Source organism: Drosophila yakuba, chromosome 3R, assembly GCF_016746365.2.
Source record: "Drosophila yakuba strain Tai18E2 chromosome 3R, Prin_Dyak_Tai18E2_2.1, whole genome shotgun sequence".
Taxonomy (NCBI): Eukaryota; Metazoa; Arthropoda; class Insecta; order Diptera; family Drosophilidae; genus Drosophila; species Drosophila yakuba.
In genome coordinates, this window is record NC_052530.2 from 7590702 (window position 1) to 7610712 (window position 20011).

General features: G+C 43.5%; 2 protein-coding genes across 3 annotated transcripts; both read right to left on the reverse strand.

The window, feature by feature from the left end:
• Positions 1–1130: 1130 nt before the first annotated feature.
• On the reverse strand, positions 1131–15910 carry LOC26535620. 2 transcript variants are annotated; one of them, XM_039376400.2, is made up of 14 exons: positions 15370–15910; positions 14187–14277; positions 6540–6931; positions 6360–6439; positions 6127–6298; positions 5683–6023; positions 4280–5387; positions 3375–4217; positions 3161–3304; positions 2919–3099; positions 2738–2854; positions 2543–2666; positions 2316–2470; positions 1131–2249 (listed from the first exon to the last, which is right to left on the reverse strand). In XM_039376400.2, exons 1-14 carry the CDS (start codon positions 15387–15389, stop codon positions 2025–2027), a joined length of 3993 nt encoding a protein of 1330 aa, XP_039232334.1. In that variant the 5' UTR covers positions 15390–15910; the 3' UTR covers positions 1131–2024. The 2 variants fall into 2 exon arrangements, with proteins under 2 accessions (XP_039232334.1, XP_039232333.1); XM_039376399.2 differs by having other exon boundaries at positions 14187–14280.
• Positions 15911–16289: 379 nt separating this feature from the next.
• Positions 16290–19855, reverse strand: LOC6535886. The gene is made up of 6 exons (XM_002096466.4): positions 19584–19855; positions 19331–19514; positions 17925–19269; positions 17652–17856; positions 17421–17593; positions 16290–17359 (listed from the first exon to the last, which is right to left on the reverse strand). Exons 1-6 carry the CDS (start codon positions 19705–19707, stop codon positions 16466–16468), a joined length of 2925 nt encoding a protein of 974 aa, XP_002096502.2. The 5' UTR covers positions 19708–19855; the 3' UTR covers positions 16290–16465.
• Between the last annotated feature and the right edge of the window lie 156 nt (positions 19856–20011).

Genomic DNA, 20011 nt, shown 5'->3' on the forward strand with positions numbered 1-20011 from the left:
AGAGTATAGAGTAAATTGTTTGAAGTTTTTTATGTTTTGAGAGTGGTTAAATGGTGACTATTTCCAATTTGGTGGACTTCAGTAGAAACTGTATGACTTCACTATTCAATGACTCAATTCCATGTGATATTAGGCTATAAAGCCATTTCTTTTGATACGGTTCGCTGAAAAGTGATTTAATAAATTGCAAGTAGAGTTCTCGGGCATTCTTCGTTGAAAAGGGCAGTAAACTACAGGCAATCGATTGGTGATTAGATTTTATGACTCCCAAATTTAAAAAAAAATGACATGGAAGATAAGTAAAATGTATACTTTGCAGTAAAACATATTTTAAATTTTATCCGTTAAATAGTAAATCCCTTTTCGAATAATAACCGATATACCCAATTAATTTTTGTTAAAAACCCATAGACTGAAGGAGAGATTAAAACATTTAGAACACTAATTTATGCAAAGCCTGCTTTCCAAGATATGGGGAAAGGAACCCCATGCTCCCGAGTGCACCTGTAATCCCCGGATATTTCACTTCGACGCTTCAATATCAGCGGACACTTGTTCGTCTGCTATCAGATAGTCAGTTGTGTGATCCCCGACAAAATCCCATCGATACAACATTTTGCACCCGAAAAAGTCAACTGACGGCCATTTTGTGACATATCACAAGGTGAGTATTCAAATTTATCAATATGAATGGTTCGAACAGCGTATTTGGGGAGCGAGTGGTCTGAAGAGAGCTTTCAATGGTAAGTAATGACCATTCAAAAAGTTTTTTGTGCTTTACAAGAAGATGAAAACTTCATAATAAATAATGAATGGTGATAAAAATACAGGCCACGTTATTTTTTTTAACAGAAGCGTTTTTCGAAGGTATGCGATAAGTAAATGCGACCAATTCGAGACATTGACGAGGTCTACTGGTCGATAAGGTGCCATGGCCTGGGGGGCTTATGCTCGTCAAGTGAGGCTAAATTATTAGCAATTATCAGAAGACAAACGGTTTGAAATGACTTCCAAATTGGGCATAAATAATTGTGGCACGCATTAATAACAGTAAAGGAAGAACCGGCTGAGTTTTTTAATTCCACAATGGGCATGTGCTCCGATGACAAGTTTTCGACATTTCTCCCAACTATATTTTACATTTATAACTTTATTCGATCACCTCGAAAACTGTAGGTTTCCATACATATTTATATATTTTCTCTTGACTTGTTCTCCATGAAATTGCGATTGATTCAAACTTTATCATATTTATTTATTTTCATTTTTTTATTTATGCAAATGAATAAATATTTTGTATATAGCACTACGTTGGCTGCAAGTAATTTATAAGCAGTTTCATCATTGATCTCTTATTGCGTTTGATTCACTTATCTCTCTCTCAGCTCTCCTTCTTGATCCTCCTTTTCATATAGTGTACATCATAATATATATAGTATTTAATTTAAGTTATCGTTAGCTTTATTTTATAACTATTTATAGGCTTCGCAAGAAGTTCTTTAAGGTTTGCTTTGCTTCGCACTGTTGAGAGTTAAGAGTTTCTTTGAGTATTTGCTTGCTTGCTTTGATTTAAATTCCATTTAAAGAAAAACAACAGTTAAAATGCAAAATAAATTAATTCAACTACAATTTGAGACATAACTAGGCATGCACGCATTGAGTTTTTAGTTTTGGATACTTCTTTCAGTTATTTTTGGTTTTAAAAAGCACTACGGGTTACAAGATCGTCGAGTATTTGGGTTGTTGCCATTGTTCTAAACAAGCATCCTAGTCATTACGAAATAAAATTAAATCCATAGACTTTTGGTCTTGGTAGCAATAAGTGAGAAGATTCGAGTAGCAAACGAGTTAAAGTTAAAGTAGGAGTTAAGATTAAGCTTCATCATCGTCCTTTGTATAAATACAAATTGAGTTAAAGTTAGATTTGGTAGGTAGTAAGTTAGGATAGGTTCATAAAGTTTGCATATTGGTAGGTTGGTAGGTAGGTCGTTTGCCGTTTTTGGCCCGTTTGGGCCAACAGCCCATTAGACCAGATTGGCCACGTGCGTCGTGTCCATGTGCTGAATTAAAGTGCGCATAAAGGACATCTCTTTCCGAGCGTTCTCCAGAATCACTTTGGGATCCTCCGATGTACAGCGCAGGCAGTTGGGCGCAAAAACCATGGCCAGATTCGAGGAGTCCATCTTGGTGCAACTGACCACCTCGGGTATGGCAAACTGTTGCAGGAAATGTATTAGATACGTTAGAACCTGAAAGCATAGATAATTTATAAATTAATAGCTCCAATAGTTTTTTTTAATAATTCTATATCTTACCAGCTGATTTATTTCGGGCAACTTATTAACTATTTCTTTGGCTTTGTCGGGATCCTCTGTGTTTACGCAATCTTCGTAGTAGGCATCCGGTATAAGTGGATCGTACAATTCTCGATACCACAGCTTAAGCAGACTGGCTGGCGTGTGTGCATCAACTAAGAAATGGAATTGAATATTAAACTTCATTTAGTAGTTCTTATAAATCAGTTGTGAAATTAATCTCTTACCCAATGTGTTTTTGTAATCAGGAACATCCCACCGATCCAGGCGGTTCTTCATGCAACCTACTTCATCCACATCCGCGGAGACTCGAAAGATTCCTTCAGTCTGCTTGCCATTGAGCAGGAGTACCTGAAAGAAAGAAACAATTTTATTTACATAAAGGTTTAACGCGCATTACAGCTAGGCACACAATAACATACGTGCTCTGATAGTGTGGTCTGTATCCAGGGCAGCTTGCGGAACGGAAATTTTTCTTTTTGAAGATCCATCACTTCAGAAAGCGTGTTCCCAAACATGCTGTTCCTTAAGATTTGTTGCTAAAAGTTCAGGATCGAGCAGATATTATAATTGTTTTTAACATTTTGGAGTATGATTCGTTACCCGCGCTTGCTCCACCTCGTCTACAGTTGGTTTTTTGGCCATTCGGCGTCCACTGCTACCTATGCGATCCAAGCGGCGACAGCACACAGTTGCGTAGTGTGAAATTTGCACATGGATAGGCCATTTGCTAACCTCCAAGAAACCCGTGGCAAACGATGGATCGCGATGCCGATTGACATAACTGCAATACGAAACATAAAATAAAAAAATTTATATTTGAATTTATAATTTAAATTACTGACTTGAGCAGCGTCGGTTGAAAAGTGGGCGAAGGGGGTACGTAGGACAGACAGATGGCCATCAACTCCCACCCGCGGATGAGCGAGTCTCTCTTGGGATTCTCAGTCGTTTGCCGACACAACTGGACGTAAAGCTCGTCTCTTAATCTGTGAAAAAGAAATACATATTAATTTATTGTTTTTACATATGTATATTCTATTAAGGTTATTAACTCACTGTTGCTGTGGTAGGGATGCACCAATTATTTCTATGGCCACTGAATTTAAAGTCATTCCTATTCGCGCCTTGCGATCAGCCATGTAGATCTGCACCAGTTTAAATAGTTCAATGGCCGTTTTCTTGTCCGCCTTGTCTCGGGACAATGCCAACATGGGTCTGCTAATCGCTTCCGCCGTCCAACTTAGCATGTCTCGCACAGATGCCTTTTTCCGGAAGATTCCCTTCGAGTGCAAATTCAGATTGTCGGCAGCGAATTTCTCTATATCACATTCTTTCATGCAGGCTAACGTAGGTCCACCCAATCCTAAGCCTCCCATTCCTGGCGCCCGTTCGCTGGGTGGAAAGATTTGCTGGATGGTGGGCTTTAGCGAGGGAGGAGCCATCTTGTGACCAGGTCGGGAAAGACTAGCTGGCGTCACTGTACCCACGGTTGCCTGCTGTTGACCGGCAACAGTATTGTGGCCGGTCTCTTCTTTGGATGATGCAGCTGGTCCCGATCCTTGGTGACCGGCGCCAGCTAGGCGCGAAATCTGCCTGTTAGGGGAGGGGAGGGTCTGCGACTGCTTCTGCTTGGCGTCGCTTGGATCTAGGTTCAGCTGCTGCTGGTGGGGCACTGACGGCGGTGGAACGTGATGGCCATGACCATGCCCAGAATACGGCGGAGTATTGGAGTAAAGCTGCTGACCGTGATAGCCGCTTCCTGCTGAGGGACTGTGTGATACGGTGTCGTAGTATGAGATCTGGTAACGAGGCTTTGGCTTGGGGGCGGTGGCGGTTAGAGCCGAAGGTTCTGTCGTATTGCCACCAATTCCCTCCAGCACAGCCTCCACGTTTTCTGAGCTAAAGTATACAATACAAAAGTTAAAAATGCTGGAGAAGGAAGAAATTGAGTCTATACTAACATATCCTCCCTTCCGGCGGGATCGTGCGGCGGATACATGTACGCGTAGTAGGAAACGCTGTCACCCATATTGGCGTAATCGTCGATCATGCCGTAGTTGTGTTCCAGATAACCGCCATGCGTGTCCGATCCTCCATCCGAGTCCTCGTTGTCCGGTTCGTGTCCTGAGAGTGAGTGCTCCGACTGGCTATCCGAGTGGTACGAGTCCGAGTCCCCGCCATCGCCACCACGGTATTCATAGCGACCCGACAACTTTGCCTGCTCAATGATATAGTGCTTGAGAGGCAGCAGGTGGGGCATTTCCTGGTCCCAATTGGTGTACAAGGGTGAGGTGTTTCCATTGTCGTACTCCACGTCGCTGTTGTCAGCTTGCTGATGATAGTGATGCTGCTTTGAGCGCCGCTTTTCACCGCCTGTTCCTGTCCTTCCATCGCCACTCCCTCCTCCCACATGGTAGCCTCGTTTGTCCAGACTAGAACTGGCGCTATGTCGCAAGGAGCTCTGTCCGGGATAATGTGTCGACTGCGAACGGTTCGCCGAGGAGTTATTGGACTTTTGGCGCTGGCGGGCAGAGTCGTTGGAGCCGCGCGACGAGTGCGTCAGCAGGCCCAGGTTCTCTGTCCCACCTCCTGGTGAAATAGGCCCCGATTTTCCCAACGAAATCCTTTCCAGACTCAACAAATCTATGCTGTGGCTCGGCTCCTGCAGGCGCGGTGAATGCTGCATCTGGGGCACAGTACTGGTGGCACTCGTCTTAGCCTGCCGCGAACTCTTTGTCTGGGGACTGATCGGACTCTGCGGACTAGAGTCGCTCGAGTGCTTTTTGTGGCTACTGCTGCCGCTGCCCGCCGTGCTGGTGGCCGTGTTGCTGCCACTGGCCCCACCTCCGCTCTTGGTTGCATTGGTGGTGTGACGGCGCCGCGAGAGCGGTGTGTTTTCCACTGACTTAAAGTACTTCTCGTGCATGGAGTCATCGCTGGCAGCTCCTCCATTCGCCGCTTCCGCGCTGCTCTTACGGTAGGATTTGCTGTGGTGGCCCGCGGCGGCGGGATTGATTGAAGAGGACATGAAACTGCCAGACCGGGCCAACGACACTTTGTATTCGCGATCTAAAAAGGTTGAGAATATTTAACATGAAGATAAATCGTTTTGTAGTGCTATAAACATCGTTTGGCTGCATTAAAATTTAAGTTCACTCCTACTACATATCCATACTAAGGTAACGACTTAGAGCAAAACCGGTTATATAAATTAAGAGAAACTCAATTTATATGGAAATTCATCATCCTTCCGTCAATGTTTTCTCATCTAGCTTATTAGCAAAATTTCCGAACTTCTTAATAGCTTATGCATGTATAATTCAAGCAGCCAACTGAGGTTTACAGCATGGATCGCAATTCGTACCGCCTCCATAGGACTTGCTCGCTGGGGCTCCGGTGCCACCAGCGCCTCCACCACTGCGTTGTGCGTTTCTCTGCTGATGCTGCTGTTGTGCGTAGTTGAATTGTGCAGCGGGCGCTGTATCCGGCGACATCTTCTTCTTCTGTGACTGGGGCGTGTGAATGGAGTGCGTGGGTGAAGCAATATCCGACGACTTGGAGGAATAGCCCTGCAGGTGGTTGGGCAGCAGCTGATGATCAAAATACTTGTCCCCATAGCCACTGCCACCGGCGTAGGATGAAGATGTGGAGGTGCTGCCATGCGGTAAATTATGCGAACTGGTGCTCTCTTGCAGCATCTCGAAACTGAAAGGCAATCCGTAACCCAAGCGCAAGCAGAGATGGAGATGTGGGTACAGAAGCGATTTAAAGCCGATGAAGTGATGGATGCCAAACCTCAAGTACTTACGCTCCATTGTCCTTGCCACCGCCACGCTGCTGCTTCTGCAGGGACCCAAGACGCAGTTTATCCGGATGTCCCGACCCCGGAACGCCGCTGTCATTGAAGCGCCTGTAGCCATGCGCACTGGACAGACTAGAGTCGCTCGACTTGCCCGATTCCTTATACTGATTGCATGAGTCTGTCCGGTTGAAAGAATGATGATGAGTCACCAGGATGTTGGGGTTGATCAGAGCACTCACCTTGCGAACGCCTGGAGGCGTAGCCCTGCGGATGCTGCTGCTGCATGTCCATCGAGCGGGATGAGTCACCAGTGCCAACGCTGCAAAGTGGCCCAGAATGAAATGTAAACATATGTGAGTGTAAACAATGTAGGAGCAGGCCCCAAATGGGGTGGCTCAATTCAAGGCAAGCCCACTCACCGAAAGCTTTGACGACCACGTGGACTAGAGATCACTTCGTTGCTGGTTAGCTTCTCCTCCGAGCTCGCCACCGTACCATTACCACCGCTGATCCGCTGCTGGCCACGTCCTTTCTTGTTCGGTCCCGACATGGGAGAGGGTTGTTGTTGCTGCTGGGAAGAGTGCTGAACCTGCACCTGCTGCTGTTTTTGGGGCGTTGTCTGCTCGCGACGCTCGCTGGGATCGGTGTTCTGCTTGAGCGTCTGCAGCTTCGCCAGCGGAATGATGTCGCACTTACTCGGCCGGTGCCACACGGTCTTCTGCGTGGCCGCATTGTAGTAGTAGAACCGCTGGGTATTAGTATCAAACAGTTCCCACCACTGCGATGAGTCGGTCCGCTTAATTGGCACATCCTGTAAAGCGAGAACGGAACGGGAATGAGTTTCGGACTAAGACTGGGAACGAGAACGGAACGCGGTACGCGTGGCAAAATTAGTTTGGATCGTTGTCATCAGACCGAGAGTGGTGCAGTTCGTATCGGATCGTTGGTCGTGGAATTTGGGATAGGTATCGAGAAGGGGGCAACACGTGGGCCGGGAGGTCAACGGGCGTTTATTAGATAAACACTCACAAACAAAAGTATGCTGAGAGGTGAAGCCAACACTAATCGATTCATAGTTCCTTACTTAAAAATGTTTCTACTCTCAATGCAGATCAACAAGAAATTTAACTAATGGTTACTTTCTCGTAAAAATTATATCAAACATATATATATTATATATTATATCAACATATATATATAATATAATATAATAAAATTATATTTTTACCTATGAATATCTTTTTTTTAATAAACTCTATTCAGTTTCTTTGTCTTTGAAATTAAAATTAAATTTAAAAATTATTCCAATGTCAAGTTCTTATTACTGCAATCATATTTCTACTGATAGATTGGATTCGCTAAAAAGCATTGCAATTTCTGCACGTTTCAACATCTGACACACAAACGTAGTTTCATCAGAAGTGACACCGGACCCAATTACACTCAGCTCTAGTGGTGGCAATGATGAGTTCCATTCTGCTAAAGCTTGGGAGGCTCCATTGTTGCCGTTGCTATTGCTCTTGGTGTTGCATGGCGCTGGCTTTTATCCCTCCTCTTGAATTATCCAGCAATTACACAAAAGCAGATCTATTTTGGTATCTCAGCTCAAGAGCTTTTCTTGGGGCTTAATCAGCAAACTCGAGCGCACAAAGAGTGCGAGTGGGTGTGCCTCTGTGTGTGTTTATAATCTCAGTCTGAGGGGTTTTATCAGCCGAGTAAATACAAATACAACAAGTGCTTGCCAAACAGGAATTCTCGATACTGTCCCGACTGCAGTCGTTCGCATGAGCCTTGTGCCGCATCAGTGATGGGTACAAGATTGTGTACAAGATTTGAGGCACATTGCATTATGCACGTACCTAGGATCTAAGAACATTGATACTAACGAATGATGGTTGATGACACACGCCGTGATTTTACGCAGGCAATAAATTAAAAAAAAATAAATAGCTTGAATCCTCTTAATAAAATAGAGTAATTCTTATCGATTGTCTTAAGAGCAGGTACATATATGTATAGTGCCGTAATCACGAATAATTAATTACATTTTCATACAGCTTGTTAAACGTAAACTTTGGTAATACGTTGAAGTACACATCTCTGATTTTATTCTCCCTTTAATATCTGGCCTTGATGGCGAGGCGCGTGTGCTTAATCCGCTCCATCTCGCTCTTTCCGCACTCCCCATCCCTGTCCAACCCAGAAGTCAGGGTTATTTCTGCAAAATGCACGCAGTAAGAGCACCAGCAGCAACAGCAGCAGCAGCGTTGGCCTTGAACTTTTGCGCTGCAGATGCGTTCACTTCAGACTACTGGGAGACCCAGCTTCAGCTGCACTTGTCCAGGCCAGTTGGGCGGTGGGAGGTGGTTGGTCCCTGACCCACGCCCTCTTTTAGTTCAGCTGCCTGCTGGCGTTCTGCTGCTCGTGCTTTTGTGGTTGCAACTGGCCACAGATAGCAACAATATCAATGCCAGCCCCGCCCACCGTTCAATGCCCACCACCCATTGCCCATCGCACCCCGCTGCAAATGGAAAGCTTTCGGCTTGGCTGCTTTTCATTTCTGGTTTTCATTTCCATTTCGAAGCGGCGCCCCTATTGCGTTGCATGTTGCATAATTTGTGGGCGCGGCCAGACAACTATTGGGAGGGGGATGGGCTGGGAGCAAGGCCACCCACTTAGATGCCACGTCGCCTCGCTACGCTTTTCGCATTGTTGGGTAGCTTACTCGGTCGTCAGTCGTCACTCAGCAGTTAGTCAGTCAGATAGTCCTCCCTCCACGTCGCCAATGATCCGATTCCCCGCTGCCTCGATTCAAGATGAACTATAATAAGAAACATCAAGCGACTTGACCTCATTTTTGGCCTGCTACAAAATTCTTACCTAACTTTTCATAATTGTGGAATATGAACAACAATGCCCTACATCTTAGTCACAAAACGGTCAGCTTGAATTTGACCATTGTGTTTGTTGGAAGTTGGGGTGTAACCAATTACTTCAAATATTTAAACAGTGACTTTTTGAGTGTCTTTAGTTATCGTTTCATTTGCAATATACAAGAACCGCATTTAATTAATTTAAAAACAAATCCTGGCGCTATTTTGAATTGCTGACTAAATAAAATTAGCTTTTTAATATTTCCTTGAACATTATTGATACGAATTAGTATAGTTTTTTATTCCCTTTTAAACTGAGATGTCCAGAGTTTTACTAATACAAGAGGCATTGTGCTTCGCCATATAGAAATTATTGAATTTATTTTTACAAAAAAATCCCATTCCTCATGGATTAAAGTGTCGGAATGATTCGCCTCTGCATGACGTATTATAAGAATGATTACTCATACGCCCTGTGAGATAGGAGATGAAAGACCTATATGCGCTGCGAGATATACTAATAAATAAATTTGATTCCTACTACAACAGTCTAGAAAGAACGTCGTACAAAACGACTTATTATAACAGAGTTATTAGATTGACATGATTTAATTGCGACCCCATTAATTCCTTTAATTGAGCCAAGCGTTACATATAGATCCCTCGAGTAATGCATTCCACTTCGTTATCTGCCATTCAATTTGCCAACCATGGAGTAAAGTATGGCATGTGGCATGTGCGTCTGGCGCTTATTGAAAAACAATTACAACTTTTAATCAGCGGCAAGTGGGTCGATCGAGGCGAAAAAAGAAGCGAGGCACGCACAAGATTTCTAATCGGCTGGAGTTCTGGAGTTCCTCGTATACAGAAGACTATGGCCGAGGTCAGTTTCGGACCCAGCCACTCTTCCTTTCATTTGCTCATCTGTGAATCATGCATCGGAAAAACAAGCAAATGATATTAAATGAGACACACCAACAGACTGCGTTAAAAACAAACAGAAAGTCAACGCAGAGCTTTCGGTTGCCCCTCCGAAAAATTAGGTCATCAACAGAGCAAATTTTGAAGTCCAGCGTAGATCCCAAAATAGAACGCATGGAGGCGATAACGTCGTCTTATGAAATTCGAATGGAATGTGCCGCCAAAATTCGAAATCAATGAATAGAATCGAATTGCGGTTGAACCTAAGCAATATGTGCAGATCTGACTTCAATTTAAAGTTTTCTCGTCTCATAAAAACAACAATCCCCAATAACTTTTTCCAGACGAAAGCAATAACAATTAAATATTCGATTTATAGATTAAGGCAATGCAGTTATCATTGAGTTGGGCACATGTTTCACATTCTCGCCAGTGAAATGGAATGCAGATCGCAAAGAAGTCCAAATCAAATACTTATTTATAGATCCGTGAGCAACAAAAGAGCCTAGTCCTTCGCTTATTTACGATATGATGCTACTAAATAGCTCGACCATAGTTCAGCAACACAAGAAATTAATTCATTGGGCAGGGATCTGGGATCGAAAGTGATCATCAACCAACTGCACATACTTACGAATAAATGCGAGTGATTCCCTTTTATGATGGATGTAATCTATAAGTTATAAGTTCTAAAAACTCATGCATTTTTCAAAAAAAAAACATGACTAAGCCATATTAAGCACAAAATAAACTCCGAAGTTATTGAAGTTGCTTAAAATCAGACAATTTCGCCTCTAGGGGATTGCGAAAATTATAATGTAAATTCCCCAGCAAGAAGCTCCGAACGACGAAATTCATTAGCAATATTTATGCACATTTAATTGACTTCGTAATTGCTTTCAAATTGTGCCAAGCAAAGCGGAAGAAGTCTGTATTCAGCTGGGCCTGTGTGGATCCGAAAACCACACTTTGGTCGCAAAGACAGGAAACTAGACTTGGCCCAAGAAGGCAATGGGCGATAGCCAACCGACTAGGAAGAAGACCGGGTGGCAAGGAATACCTCAAGTCTGGAATCATAGATAATGCATGACATGCATATTCAGTAAGTTGGTAAACGAAAATTGAATTCATTGAATCAAGCTTCTTCTGACTTACAATACCTAGTATTATGTCGGTACTGGCATTAGTATTTCGTTTTAGGAAATCCAATTTATCTATAAATTCTGGAATAGCGATACCAATTCTCATACGAAATAAATTATTATAATTTCCACAAAAAGTCTAACTCCGAACACAACACACCACCCTATTCTGATCTCAATAACGAAGGCAATTTTACAAATCAAACTTCTTCAAGATCTCCTGCGATTGAGTGAAATTGCCTTGGGTCTAATATACCCGAAGTAGAATAGGTACACAGAGACCTCACTGACAATTGAAATATTTTGGCGATTGCGTAGCCCAAGAGCCTTCACTGAAGCGAAGAGGGAGGCCCAGATCGCATTTGGTTGCACCACCTCTTTCTGAAGGGGATTGGGATTGAGGTCGCGGGAGCAGTTGGAGTACTTGGATGACGCCGGCGGATGCACGTGAACATCCAATGATTCTGGTGCGACTGTCTTGAGGTTTTGAGGCGGGTTTCGTAATGTGAAACATGAAACGAGCAATGGACGTGCAACTTGTGGGCAACTTTTCTTTTCTTTACTGTTTCTCCCTGCCAACCGGAAGTTTTACAAAACCAAATGGGCAAAAAAAGCGACACAAAACAGTATGAAAAAGTTGACAAAGCGTCGAGAGGCAGGGAGGGCGGTAATTTCGAGTTATAATAAAAAAAAAGAAAGGGGAGAAAAAAGTAGACGGTGTCCCAGCAATTGTGAATAAATTTCAAATCACGTACAATGAACGCAGCAGCGAGAGTTGTCGTTTTCTTGCAGTTGTTGTTGTTTTTGGTGTCACCAAAGGGAGCCCGGCTAAAACAAAGCGCTGCAAGTTGGCCAACAAGCAGCTGCAAAAAATTCGAGAACAGAATGTTACTAATTTAAAGCGAGTTAGAAAAGAGCGAGGGTGGAACAATGAGTACGCAAAGGGTGCCCGGCAAGGTGGTGCAGTCACCCTTTATTCTTTAATAATGCCATTTTCACGCCGCCCTGCATAAATTGTGCGGATTATATGGCGCAGTGAAAAGGATTCACTTCCTCATCGCCACGAGGGGAAGCAGCAACAATTGCAGTAGCTGCAATCAGATACGGAATCGGGGGCAGGTCTTTATAGCCTTTATCTAGTACTTCGGAAGGGGCAGAATGGAGTCGGAAGTGTCGACTTTACGCTGCCAAATTCACAATAGAGCCCCTGAATATAACAGGTTAAGTTTCACAACAGAAGATATCAAACTAGAATGCTTTAATTATTTATACATTAAAATAAATTATTACTTACTATAATATAAGTAAAGTGATTTACATAAACATACAAAACTAATAAAAACAAATGATTACAATTATATTACCATAATATACCGTAATAATTGTTTTGTATATTGTTTCATTCGAGTAAAGATAAATTATTTCAGCAATGAAGCTATTATAAACAAGTCCATTCATACTTTAAACATAAGTATTATAAAAAGCCATGTTTGTGGGGGCTTGGAGGGGGTGTACTCAGAATGCGGATGATGTAGTCGATGAGTCAAACAGAGAGTGAGAGTGACAAAAACCGAAATGAAATGCACATAAATAAGCATTCGAAGAGGCCAAATGAAAGAGAGAGAGAGCCTGGTGACTTTGCTGCAATGCCTTGATGGTAAGAGAAGGGGGAAGGGAAAGCGGAAGCAGGACCGTAGGACGAGCAATAAATCATGGCTTCCAAGCGGACCTTACGCTCTCTTACACACAAAAAATTATCTGAAAGTTGTCCACAAGAAACCTTTTTGTTCTAGCTGTTTATTATGGGTGTGTTTTTTGTAGAAAATTACCTTTCAGGATATACATTGCGTATATGGCGTTAATATTTTTTTATTTTTTATTAAGATTAGTATTTTTAGATGCTGCAACACTAAAATTACCCGATATAAACAAAATGATCCTTCAGTTAACGTATCTTAAAAATGCATTTGTATTCATATATGTACATACGTTTTAAGATTACGTTTTCGTTTATTTTGTCCCAATATTTTTTTCGTGTAGCTCCTCACGTAAGCCTTTCCATTATGGATGCAGGCCAAACACTCCTCTGCACACCAATACCTTCGGAAAACTCCTGCCCAACTGATGCAATCACGAGCGAAACGAGGACATTGCAGGGCAAAAACAAAATCAATGAAATTTTTCCTACTTCCTTTGGGAGGAAGTAAAAAGAGGAAGGCAAGGGGTATTGAAAGAAAGGTGGCCTGGTTTGTTCGTCTGGCCGATGTTTGCCTTTCGGCTTCGTCCTGCAGGCGAGACCAAAGTTATTAGTCCGCAACACCTTTTGGCGTTGCAGCATTAGCCAAACAGCATAAAAAATGCAGCAAAAAAACCATGCATTTCAGCAAACAGACAGCTAATGGTTTTTCTTTCGTTCCCGTCTGAAAAGGAAAAGTTTTGCCTTCAGAGACGGAAAATATTTGCACTGAAGCATGAAAGACTGCAGCATTTCCTCCTTTTACCCAGCTGTTATATCAGAACGGTTATGATGATGCGCGCATCATTCGACAGTTATTTTAATATAATTAACCTTGGTCACGCCACTTGGCGAAGTGGGTTACAAAAAATTTGCAAGCCAAACACAAGCAAAAAAAAATTGCGCAATCAACTGACCCCGAGTAGTAATTAAACAACCAGCCCCACAACAAGTTACTCATCTAATCAATGAAGTGAGCGTGGTCACTGAACCGCGTAAACATAGAAACATCTTGTGCTGCGTAAGATAAGACATGGAAACTGTTGACTTTTCATACATAACTATAAGCTTTAACCAACGAATAATACTTAGATTCCAGTCATGATGTTTGCTTAATTCTTCTATGAACAGCATGAGGATGTTTTTACAAATATAGTGGTGTAGACTCATTTGGTTTGAAGTTTTTGAAGTGAAACATATAACAAAAATGGAATATTCGTTATAGAACTGTAATGAATGATGCTAAGGCCGAATAAGTGAGACCTTAACTCAACAATGCCCTAATTACATTTTAAAATGTTGTAGGAGTCACAGATAGCTTCCGTTGGAAACTTGATTTTAGAGCAATTCTTTGCTGATACATATAGATATACAACTTAAGAGACTTGTACTTACTTCTGGTGGATCCCAAACACACTCGCCAGTGGTGAGATTGGCGTACATGTGCTCCTTGGTGCGAGGCTCGATGATTTCTACCCATTCTATTCTGCTGGTCCAAAGCAAACAAGAAGATGGGGAACGGAGATCCGGAGAAGGCGAGAAATACACATAAATAAGACATAAAATGCGATGCTTCTATTTTCGAGCGGCCGAAAAATGTATCTTAGGAATGCCAGCCGCAGTCAAGTTGTTCGAGATTCGAAGCTTGGTGAAAAACGCCCTCAGAAGCGGCAGCAAAAATCAACAACGGCCAAATCTGCCAGCAAACAAATGTTTCATTCAATATTTCAGGGCATTCATTGAGGCAAATTAATAGGAGATACCAAAAAGTTGACCAAAATCGGCATTGATGATACGCATCTGGGTGCGTGTGTGCTTGTGTGTGTGCCGGTTTTTCCCCCATTCAATTGGTATTTTCTGTATGCCGCCGACAAACATATTTAGTCGAGCATTATCCGGTTTTTCCTTATTTGAAAATTGCAGTCCTGACACACTCACACTCACACTAACACTCGCTTGGCCGAGAATGGGAGTTGGGAGAGAGTGGGTGAGGTGAGCGAAAGAGGGTGTAAGTGCTAGTAGTACTCTCTCTGGCTCTCTCCATTTGGCACATTTGGCGGACGACGCTTGTTGCCGCGCCTTGCCAGAAAATCGATTTTGCAGGCGCCTCGGGCCACAAAAAGACCCAAAAAGTGCATAAACCAGGAATTTAATCAAGGTAAAGGAAAATGTACGCGACAAGAAAGAGTGAGGGAGAAGGGGAGAGAGAGACACGCAGGGAGGAAGAGTTGCCACCCACACACGCATTCTCACGCACGCACACACTCTGGCAGGCAAATACGGCTCCTTCCGCACTCTTTTCCTTTTCCTCTCCTCTTTTCACTCAAGCACGTCCACGCCTACCATCTCCTTTTACAACCCACCCACTCGCACTGCATGGAAATTTTCTGCAGCCAAGACTGCGATTTATTCAACAAAAGCATCTGCAGTTGGTCATTGTCGTTGCTGCTCTTGCTTTCTTAATAAATTGTATACACAATTTCGACATTCGCGTTGTCTGGAGATTGCCGTATTTTTTGTTGTATTTCTTTGCTGCCGCTGATGGTAGTGTTGTAGTTTCTAGTGTAACGGCACACACCTTTCACAACTTGAACTCATTTTTTTCTCTGCTCTTTATTAGGGGGCTGCTGTTGGTTGTTGCTGCTGGCGGTTTTCTCTAGCTTGTTGTTGTGGCTGCCTCCTTTTGCTATTTCTACTGCTGCTGGTGCTGCTTCTTGCTCCTTTTCTTGCACACACAAACACTCGCAAGCACGCACACACCCCGAACGCACTTTATATATATATTATTTTCTTTCACTTATTTTCGTTTCAGCCGCGACAGCGAATATGCAATTTTTTTCTCAATTGATTTTTTCTACACACTCACACTCCTTTTCACATGCGTGCAGTTTATGTTGCTATTGCTGCTGCTACTGTTGTTGTTGTTGTTGTTGTTCTGGCTGCCGCTGCAGTGCAACTTGTAACACTTTCACATTTATGATACAATTCACTGGCCATATTTTTGCTTGGCTCTCCGTTTGTGCAACTGCATGTTCACAGCGCTTTTTTAATATTTATGCTGCAGTGCGTACAAATTCGAACGCGAGACCTTCCGCTTTTCGCTGCATCTATGCGCTGAAGATGTGCCACAGTCGATAAGCTTGTCGATAGTGGAAAGGATTGGTGCCGGAACTATCGATTGCGCACACTACCCGATGGTATCGGCGAAATGAACAATATCGAAATTGTGCTCTATTTCCGCTTTATGTTTTCCAAATTTACAATCAACCTAATACAACATTGCTGTAAAATTTGGGAGATAGTTGTTCCATGCATGTATCGATAATAACTCGTTTCACATCGTTTTAAAACAGTGTCACCACCAACGGAGAACCAAAACAAACACGACGCGACAGCGTGACCAGCCTACTAATGATTTAGAAATGGATTAAAATCGTTTAAAAATAGGTCGTCTTAATTCCAAATGTGTTTTTTTTTCTTTTTTTTTTTAAAGTTAACTTATTTAGAACATTATCTCGTTACTGTATTTATTTATTTATTTTATCTGCGTCGGCGAAATAAAGTCTCACTTTGAGTTCAAAACTTAGTTAGTAAAAATATTTTCTATTTCACGGAATAACACTTTTAGCATACTTCACAGATGGGTTTGGACCGAAAAACGGCTTAGCACGGGATTAGTAACAGTCCGAAATCATGTTTTCATCGTCGCGCTTCAGCGCGCCGAGGATGTCATCCAGCAAGGAGGTAAAGTTCTCCTTACACTCGAACCACTCCTGGTGATGCTTGACCAACTGGTCCAGGTCAATGGCCTTTAACTCCTTAAAGAACTGCCGCAATGGCACCACGAACTGCTTATAGTAGAATTCCTCGATGTGCCGCTTCTCTGTTTTTTCCCCTTCCGCGTTTATCTGCATCTGGGTCTCAAACGCCTTTTCCAGGAGTTGGACATCCTGCGAGTTTAGTATGGACTCGATGACCTCGTCCGCCTCGGTGGGATTGACTGGTGGCTGCTGCGGAATCGGAGTTGGCTGCGCCTGGGAAGGGAAGTCGAATGTTGGCCGCTCTCTGTCCGAGAGCGGAGATCTCATTTCAATCTCCTCCATTATACCCTCGTATCGCTCAAACTTTTCTATCATGATCTTGGCCCCCTTTATAACGAGTTCTAGAACCTCCATAGAAGTCTCCTCGCGCAGGCACTTGAGCAGGATGCCAAAATATCCGTACTGCTGTACTCCACCAAATACTTTGGCAATGCTGGTTTGGATTTCTTTCTCCGTCAGCGTGACAATCTTCTTCTGCTCCTTAGAGAAGGTCACTGTGGGAAAAGAACCATCTATCATGCCCTGATTGCTAAACTGGCGGTAGAACTCCCGACGCCAAAAATTCAGCGCATTCAGCTTCACCTCTGTGTGATGATCCCCGATTATACAATAGTTTAGGGTTGAGAAGAGCGTGTTCTTGTACTTTTCGTGAATCTTACGGTGCTCGTAGATCTTCATTAGCGTAATCACGGCCTCGGCTTTCACAATATCGTTGTTCTCTCGATACATTACAAACAGAAGATGGTCCTGTTAGGATATTAATGAGTTTACCTCATGATTTTTTGAGCATATAACTAGATGAACTCACCACAAGATCGAGTTGGCTTAGACCATTCTCCCACAAAAGGTTTATGGAGACCATTTGGGAAAGACACTTGAAAGCAGAAGCTCGCACATAAACTTCCGAGTCATTCTTGGCCATTTCGTAAACTATCGGTGGTATCTTTGAGTCGATTAGAAATCGTTGAAAGGCGGGAAACTCTAGAGGAGCAATGTATCATTAAAGTTAGGCAATACCTTAAGATAATCACAAGCTTACTCATGCGAGAGATACTGGCAATGGAGGTGGTGAGCTCCAGCGTTGTGTCACGCACCTCCCACATTGTGTCGTGCATTCGCTTCACGATAATGGGACCCAGGCAGACCAGTGCGGAGCCCTGTAAGTTATCCACCAAAAGAGCCATGTTCGGTGAAAGGAAGTGCTCTACAGCCAACTGAACGAGCTTCAGCGCCTGGACAGTGCACTGCAAATATAGAACAAAAATGTAACGGAAACCGTTGCCCGCTAGGAATGACAGTTTGTTTTGCTCACCCTGACATCCATGTTTGTGTTCTCCAGAACAAAAGCCAGGCAATTGACAAGGCCAATGGTCTCTACCGATTCCTTCCACGTGATCTTAAAGCGTTCGATCAAGGTGCGCAAACCCACCATGACGGAATGCAAAACCTGTGGATCGTTGACGACCTGCTCGGTGCCCCGGGGATACAGTTCCAGATAAGAGCTGCCCGCACTGCTCACGCTGTGACAGTCATCTTGTGCACTGTTCGTAATAACACTCATGGCCACTGCCTCGCGGAGCACATATAGCAAGGCCTGGCACACAGTAATCGCCTGCTCCCGATCAAGAACGTTTTCCAGTGCCAAAAGGCTGTGTATGCATTTGTTTGCCAGACCGGCCGTCACCAAACCAACAGCCATGCCGTCTGCAGAAAAGAAATTGTCCCGCATTGTGTAGCAGAGCCGCAAGGTCTGTTCGCAGGAGATCTCCAGCAACTTCACAATATACGCATCGAAAAGCTCTACCTTACTCTCTTCGTTGGCGATCTTCTGCGCATACTTCATGGAGAAGAGCAACGGCAGCATATGAAAGCAGATAAGCTGGTTTTCAAACGTAACGCGTTCTTGTTGGATGACAATTTCCTTGGGCGCACGTGTTCCCAGTTTTTTCCAAAGTACATGATTAAGCTCCGCCAACTTCACAAAGCTCACGCCATCCTTGCGGGTAATACAAAATTTCATGAGATTAAAAAATGCCAACCCGAACTCGGTAAACTCTTCCGGGGGCTCAGTGGCGTCCGGATTTAGCAACTTCTCATGCAACAGCAGGGCAAAGTTGTAGCTGCTCAGCGTTGTAAAGATCTTCTCAGTGAAGTACGGGTTGTGAGTCATATCGATCAGCTTCCAAATGGTAATCTCGAAATCGTGATACTCCTTGAGCAGGGTAATCAGAGTAGTGCGCTCCTCGAGCATTAGCGTCTGCTGTAGTATGTGGGACAACAGATCCAGTGTCGCCGAGATCTTGTGCAACAACTCGTTGTCGTCCACCTTAATGTGAATGCGCTCCACTCCTTCGGTGTTCTTATACAGATTGTCGTGAATCGGCTGCATAATCTCAGACAAAATCTCAAGGGTAACAGCCTTGTCGTGCAGCTTGTCGCAGGACTTGTACAGCATGTTGTAGAGCACTTGACGGGCCTCCCGCACAACGTACAGCGTGTGATCGTTATTGGAATACTGGATAAGCAGCGTCCAGATGCGGTGCATCCGCAGAAAGGCCACAACAATGCTATACACGGTGATGGCTTTCATCAGACGTATTCCGCCTAGCTTTATCGATGGGCTGAAGTTATATTCCCTCTGTAGGAGTTTTACTGCTCTAAAATGGTAGTGGTTCAGTTTTAAGAGATTAGAGCAAAGTTTTCAATCCTGCCACTTACCTGTTTACTATATCTAGCTCTCTTAGGCGCACAATTATCCACTCGTTGCTCGCCAGAAAACTGGTCAGATTCAGCATAAAGGATATCACTTTCGGGTGGATCTTGTTAAAGTCCTCGGTCACCGATGTGATGCACCTATCCACCCACTCCACCACAAATGGGGCCTGAAGCACAAAGGCGTTCTCTATGGGCAGATATGATTCAGTTGAGGATTGGATGGCAGATAGCAGGGCGACTCCGATGGTAAACTCACCCTTGGCCTGCAAATGTGTGAGGAGCTTCTCAAAGTAAACATTGTTGGTAGTGGAAAAGTTCTCGCGCAAAAATATGTCGAATATCATTCGCAGGCGCGACAACACCTCCTCTTGTTTCTGCATCTTGCTGGTTCCACACTGCTTGAATAGCGATGGTCCTTATGGCATAGTTTTGGAGCTTGCAATTGTTCCACCGAATAATGAAATCGTCGATTGCGGTTTCTGGTTCTTATCACGCCGAAATACACTTGTTTTGCATTGAGTGGCCGTGCACGTTCGCAATCGAAATCCGAAGCGCATTCGCCAGAGTTGCCAGGTAAGCGACAAGGTCACGGACCGAAACATATAACGGTCAACTTTTTATCCGTAACTAATAAGTAATATAATTATCGTAAAATAATTAAAAATATTGAGCAAAAAAAATGTT

Excerpts from the sequence above, each read along its gene's own strand:
- LOC26535620 (XM_039376399.2), bottom strand. The coding sequence starts at position 15,389 with ATGAGTTCAAGTTGTGAAAG. Across the intron at positions 5,388-5,682 it reads GAGCAAGTCCTATGGAGGCG|ATCGCGAATACAAAGTGTCG; the intron begins GTACGAATTGCG and ends CAACCTTTTTAG. Across the intron at positions 4,218-4,279 it reads CCCGCCGGAAGGGAGGATAT|CTCAGAAAACGTGGAGGCTG; the intron begins GTTAGTATAGAC and ends TGTATACTTTAG.
- LOC6535886 (XM_002096466.4), bottom strand. The coding sequence starts at position 19,707 with ATGCAGAAACAAGAGGAGGTGTTGTCGCGCCTGCGAATGATATTCGAC. Across the intron at positions 19,515-19,583 it reads CACACATTTGCAGGCCAAGG|AGAACGCCTTTGTGCTTCAG; the intron begins GTGAGTTTACCA and ends ATCTGCCCATAG. Across the intron at positions 17,360-17,420 it reads TAAGCCAACTCGATCTTGTG|GACCATCTTCTGTTTGTAAT; the intron begins GTGAGTTCATCT and ends ATATCCTAACAG.